General features: G+C 37.2%; 1 protein-coding gene across 2 annotated transcripts; it reads right to left on the bottom strand.

The window, feature by feature from the left end:
* Window positions 1-575: 575 nt before the first annotated feature.
* Window positions 576-3654, bottom strand: LOC126583444 (uncharacterized). 2 transcript variants are annotated; one of them, XM_050247799.1, is made up of 4 exons: window positions 3202-3654; window positions 1902-2528; window positions 1387-1731; window positions 576-984 (listed from the first exon to the last, which is right to left on the bottom strand). In XM_050247799.1, exons 1-4 carry the CDS (start codon window positions 3391-3393, stop codon window positions 709-711), a joined length of 1440 nt encoding a protein of 479 aa, XP_050103756.1. In that variant the 5' UTR covers window positions 3394-3654; the 3' UTR covers window positions 576-708. The 2 variants fall into 2 exon arrangements, with proteins under 2 accessions (XP_050103756.1, XP_050103755.1); XM_050247798.1 differs by having other exon boundaries at window positions 1902-2531; window positions 3202-3651.
* Window positions 3655-6048: the final 2394 nt, after the last annotated feature.

The following is a 6048-nucleotide window of genomic DNA, read 5'->3' on the forward strand; positions in this document are numbered from 1 at the left end:
TTTTTTTACGGTTAATTAATAAATATCTTATAAGAAGCATGGAAATAATGTTTATTATAAAGGATTTTATATGCTGAAAACCGTACTTGTGTGGATATACCTAATGCTGCTCAAAGCTGATGAGCCTATGGATCCCACCTACTAGGTTGGCAAGCACTTTTGGTGGTGGTAGGGTTGTTTGCTCTTCTGCTTTTGCTTATAAAATAAGCAATTTTTTTATTTTTTGTTCTGTAAGTGAAGCAAGAGTTATGTTGAACCAAACAGAAGTTTGCTCGAACCGTTGGAAGTTCGGCAGCGAAAAGAGAAAAATAGGGTTGCATCAAGAGAACAAAAAATATTTGAATTTAACGAGTTTTATTTGGAGGAAACTACTCTCCAACCAGTAAGTTATAATATAGGTATGGACGGTTCTATCGACCCAATTTCTTTATAAGTTTCCGTACAATTTTTCGACAACATTTGGGCAAAACATAACCTTGTCTGAAGATTTTGAGGAAATTTGAATCGCAGGCATCAGAACTAGATATAGGGCCCTGTTTGAAAGAACGAATGACCTAATTCCGAAATGGAAGTACTTGATTGTAACATAAACCACTTTCACTGATATAAACGATTCAATACAAAGAGTTATTACATCATGAAGCTACCATGCTTCGTTCGAACTAACTCTGACTAGAGAAGATTACAATGTACACCAGCACAAGATTTTCAATACTCTCTGAAAGTAAGATTCAGACGTCCAGGCCGGAGATTTGTTTTTTCCAGCAGGGTCTTCGGAGCAGTGTCTGGCTTTATAGACGATACACCATGAAATACATGCCTCGATTTTCCACCAAATATTAGAACATCTCCAGATTCCAGTATAACCTTATTTGCCCTGTCAACATCCCTTTGCTCACCGTACAAGAATTCTGCAGCATCTCCGATGGAAAAAGAGACAACTGGCAAACATTTGCGGAGACTTTGTTCACTTTCATCACGATCCTGCATGAAGGCATGGTCAAGAGATGTTATCAAGTAGTTCAGAACTTGTAAGGTTTTACTTATTTTAAGATTCACAAAATAATAAAGGATGAATTTCATTATATGGGAAATTTTGCTTCAGTATTCTAAACGATCCAGAAATAACTAACGTGGACAACAGTTGCATTTGGGTTATATATGATTTGGAAGATGATGCAGCTGCTGCGGATGAATGTCATGCAGTTCAGTGCATAAAATAAAAGTGACAGCTGTTCATCCAAAATGGTTAACAGATAGTTCGATGGCTGACGGCTACAGATGTAATGCTTAACAAAGTTGTATCAAATGCGCATACGACAGAGGGAGAACGATTAAATTAGAAGAAAGAAATGAATCCACTGCAGAGAAATAGATAAGGCTAACCTGATGAAGACCTAGTCGCCCAGAGGATGAGTAAAAGTTCACAAGACATATGTCTGGGACCATCCTTGGAAGTATGCCTTCGGAATTGCTAGTTTTAGAATCTTTCATAATAAGGGACTGGGACTCTTTGATTGCACTTTCAACCAACTGAAAGAATTTATCAGGAATCTTTGGCGGTATAGCACCATCAACAGGTCGATGATCTCCATACTGACTTGTCTCAGGGTCCCAATTCTTACCAAGGCACATCATCATCAAATTCAGCTTTGCTCCATCACGGTAACCAGGTTTGTAGAAACCTCCAGAACCCAAACCCAAGTCTCGGCATAACTTGACCATATTCATCTAGAAGAAATCAAAAACAGAAAATCTCACAATCCATCAACTTAGTCTACAAGTTTCATATACCATTCACATATTTCAGATTGGTGAAACATAATTATCAGTTGGAGAATGATTTAACAATGAAAACTAATCACAGAATTTAGAAGAAGTAAAAGAACAAAAAGAAGCACCTGGTCATCGAGGGAAAGGTAACTTTTTAATAGAACCATTCCAGACTGCAAAACACTTCCACTGTTCTGTTCCTTGGAGCGCTTGATTTCATTCCGCCTTTCTCTATTCTGTACTAGCAGAGGAGCCTTTAGGGTAATAGAACCCCTTGATTTAGGAGGACATAAATCAAAAGTCAAGTGTTCAGAAGGCTCTGGCTTCCCTTGGTTGGTTGCATTTACAGGACTGTTAATAGGGAATGGCACACCATGGGCCTCAGATTTGCAGGGCAGAGTTACACTATCCTCTGTCATCTCACTCGGGGTTTCTCTAATCTGCATTCTCTCTACCCCGGTATGCAAATTCTCAGAATAACTCAGATTAGAAAACAAAGGAGGATGCTCTCCGTAGCTTGAATCTGAGACAATTGACAAATTTGAAACTTTCGGGTTAACACCCCTGGACTCAGTTGATTTATGTCCCTCCTTAAAACTCTCAGAATGAGAATGCGTGTCCTCTCTTCCAGATGAATGCCATTCCTGCCGATGTGCAGAACTGGTGGCAGGTTTATGCTCAGAATGATGTGATACCCGAAACTCATAGTTACCTGAGGAGTCATTAGAAAATGTTCCACGAGTTCCAACCCCGGCCTGCTGTTTGTGCAAACAGTGTGAATAAACACAGTTCAATCAACTCAACTCCACAAAATCATGTGCAAGGATAACCAACATAAACGTCGAAGATAACCAAACAAATCCATTTCATAAAAGAGCAGCTAAACAAATGAAATGCCACTAAATCTACCAAGGAATGGAGCTGAGTCAAGACATCAAAACTACAAACCAGCCGTAAATTTATAACAGTTTTCCCATCCCAGACTTGAATTCGTAGACCATCGTGCTCAAACGTACTAAATCAAAACACAAACCAACTATGATTTGTCTAAACACCTATGCTACTCAAAGTAAACACTTTTAAACCATTGACCACCACATGCTTGAAAATTCTCTTACTAACACCCAGTTCCCATAACACATTCTAAACCCTAAAACCCTAAATGAATCATTTTGAAAGTGCAAAAGTAAGAAAAAGTTCCAAACTTTTCAACCAGAACTCACATTACATTCCAATTTAATTTCAAAAATCTCAAAGCATGTAAAATTAGAGTCTTTCACTCAAATCTAACAAAAGTTCATTATAAAATGCACAAAAATCCCATGATTAACAAGATCATAATCAATGAAAAGATGCAAAAAAAAAAAAAAAAAAAAAAAAAACCAAGAAATCAAGTCTGTCAATAGATAGGGGTGGCGATAAACTTACAGGGCTGTGGAGATTGGAAGGGTGGCCGGCGGCGAGAGGATAACGTCGGCCACGTCGTTGGTTTCCTCGAGCTTGACCTCCGCGATTCGTAGGAAAACGTCCGCCTCGGAGGCTTTGTGGAGCTTGACCTCCCCGGTTCGTGGAGAATCGTCCGCCGCGGGTGATGTCGCCATCTTGAGCGCGATTGTCCATGGAGTTTCTTGGACCTAAATCGCTGTAATTGGCGGGGAAATTACGGTTAATTTTGGAAGAAACGAAAGGAAATGACTGAACAGTTGAAAACGGTGAAAAGTGAGAAGTGAGGAGGAGAGATCGAAAGGAAAGTTAATATTTGATTATATTAGAAAATGGATGGATTTTGTTGGAGGGAGAGAATATAAATGCGATATGTGAGTCCTTCAGCCTGAAGTTAGCAAGTCTTTTCAACTTCTTGGCTTTTCACCTTTAACGATTCTCCACGAAATGCTGACGAAAGGAATAACTCGCATAAATCTTTACATTTTTTAGGGCTATTTACTCGATTGCACACATTTTTTTACATTTTATTCCTCACTAGCCTCCATGCATGCGCTTACGTGTGCAGAAAGTATTTTTTCAACACGATGTGATATATGTGACTTACATATTTTAAATATATATATATATATATATATGTATAAATCGACAAAAGGAAAGTTAAATATTTGAAGTAAATGAATAATCTTAAATGAAAAAACGTCTCATAAATCAATTAAAGCATCTGACTTCACATAATAAAATTGGCCTCTATAGAATTTACATTAAGAATAGAGAAAATAATATTTAATAAACAATTGATTGAATCACATTATTGCTAGCCCATTATAAGGCTAAGCTCACCCCTTCCGCTTTAGTGTAAATAATATCGTTTGTTAAAAAAAAATCATTTAACAACTAATTTAATCATATTATTATCCGTGTGCAAAATATTTTTTTTATAATCGGCATTACACACCTCTTAAGATGTTTTGAACGTGTTTAAAATAGAGAAAATAATATTTAATAAACAACTAATTGAATCACATTGTTGCTAGTCCATTGTGAGGCTAAACCCACCTCCCTCCCCCTTAGTATAGATAATATTGTATGTTAGCATTATACGTCTCTTAAGATGTTTTGAACGTATTTAGAAATAGATAAATTAAATCAAATTATTACTAGCCTATTGTGAGGTAAATTAAAAAAAAACCACAAAAGAATTTAATTATTAAAAAAATACTATTAAATGATGAAAATGCCCTGCCTTATTTGATGCTTTTGAAGTTTTTGTTTTGGGGGCATTTTTGTCCAATTTTTTTTGTTGAAGTTTGGTGACACCAAAACAGTATTCACCTTTTATTCTCTCTTTATATATAATAGATTGATATTTAGTGCACTAGTAATCCATTTAATATTTTTAAAACATTTCAATCGCATATTTAGTTATTATTTCGTTCTAATTTCAATGGAAGTGCCCTAAAAAGGAAAAGCAGGCAAACTTTGCCGAGACAAGTGAAGAAATGCTGCTCATGGCTTATGTGGATGACAACAAAGTTAGAAGTGATTGCGTATGGTTCCTGGATTCAGGGTGCAGCAACCATATGTGTGGTAAGAAGGAGATCTTCTGTGATCTTAATGAAGGCTTCAAGGATTCAGTCAAATTGGGAAATGACGCAAGCTTGAAAGTACAAGGAAATGGCAGCATTCGAATAGAGATAGATGGGACCATGCATGTGATTACTGAGGTGTTCTATGTGCCAGACTTGAAGAACAACCTATTGAGCATTGAGCAACTACGGGAGAATGGTCTTGCAGTTCTCATGCAACACATAACTTGCAAGATCTTTCATCCTAAGAGGGGTTTAATCATGGAAACTGCCATGTCACATAACAGAATGTTCATTATCATTGCTCGATGTCAGTTAAAGGAACAAAAATGCCTTGTCTCCCTTATCACAAACCAATCCCAACTTTGGCACTATCAATATGGACACCTAAGCTGGAATGGTCTCAAAGTTCTTCAACAAAATAAGATGGTGGAGGGTATGCCACAGTTCAAAGGCCCTCTTAAAGTTTGTGAAGATTGCTTGGTAGGAAACAACGAAGGGACTCAATCCCAAAGGAAAGCACATGGAGGGCATCTGGAATTCTTCAGTTAGTACATGCTGATATTTGCGGGCCAATAAATCCAACATCAAATTGTAAAAAGCAGTATTTCATCACCTTCATAGATGACTTCAGTCGAAAGACTTGGGTGTATTTTTTGGTGGAAAAGTCTAAAGCCTTCGTTGTTTTTAAAAACTACAAAGCTAGGGTTGAAAAAGAAACAGAAGCATACATAAGGGCCTTCACACTAATCGTGGACGTGAATTCACATCACAAGAATTCACTAATTTTTGTGGTGTGAATGGGATTCGAAGACAACTGACAGCTGCATACACTCCTCAACAAAACGAATGAAGGATTTATTTTGAAAAACATGTTCATTTGAGCAACATCATATGGCATGCAATTAACAATTAAAGGCGGAATCATGCTTGCATGTACTCAAAAACAAAACATTACCATGAAATTCAAAGCCTAGTAGATTGGTGAACCAATAATCAACTCAAAACAAAGTGAGTTGAAATTATTACCTTTGTAGATTCCTCTTTGCATAAGCAAAGGCTAATCACCCAAAGAGATAGGGCCTTCATTCCTTGCTTCTTAGATCCATGGATTTGGATGGAAAAATAGGTTTCTCCAAGTTCCCAAAATAGGGAACCTCTAAGTCTCTTCACCAAGGTTTGATTGTAGAAGAAATGAGTGACCTTGGAGTAGTAGGATTGCTAGATGTACCCTCCAAGGTGT

Source organism: Malus sylvestris, chromosome 9 (genome assembly GCF_916048215.2).
Source record: "Malus sylvestris chromosome 9, drMalSylv7.2, whole genome shotgun sequence".
NCBI lineage: Eukaryota > Viridiplantae > Streptophyta > Magnoliopsida > Rosales > Rosaceae > Malus > Malus sylvestris.

Excerpts from the sequence above, each read along its gene's own strand:
- LOC126583444 (XM_050247798.1), bottom strand. The coding sequence starts at position 3,393 with ATGGACAATCGCGCTCAAGATGGCGACATCACCCGCGGCGGACGATTC. Across the intron at positions 1,732-1,901 it reads ACCTTTCCCTCGATGACCAG|ATGAATATGGTCAAGTTATG; the intron begins GTGCTTCTTTTT and ends GATTTCTTCTAG. Across the intron at positions 985-1,386 it reads GGCGACTAGGTCTTCATCAG|GATCGTGATGAAAGTGAACA; the intron begins GTTAGCCTTATC and ends GCCTTCATGCAG.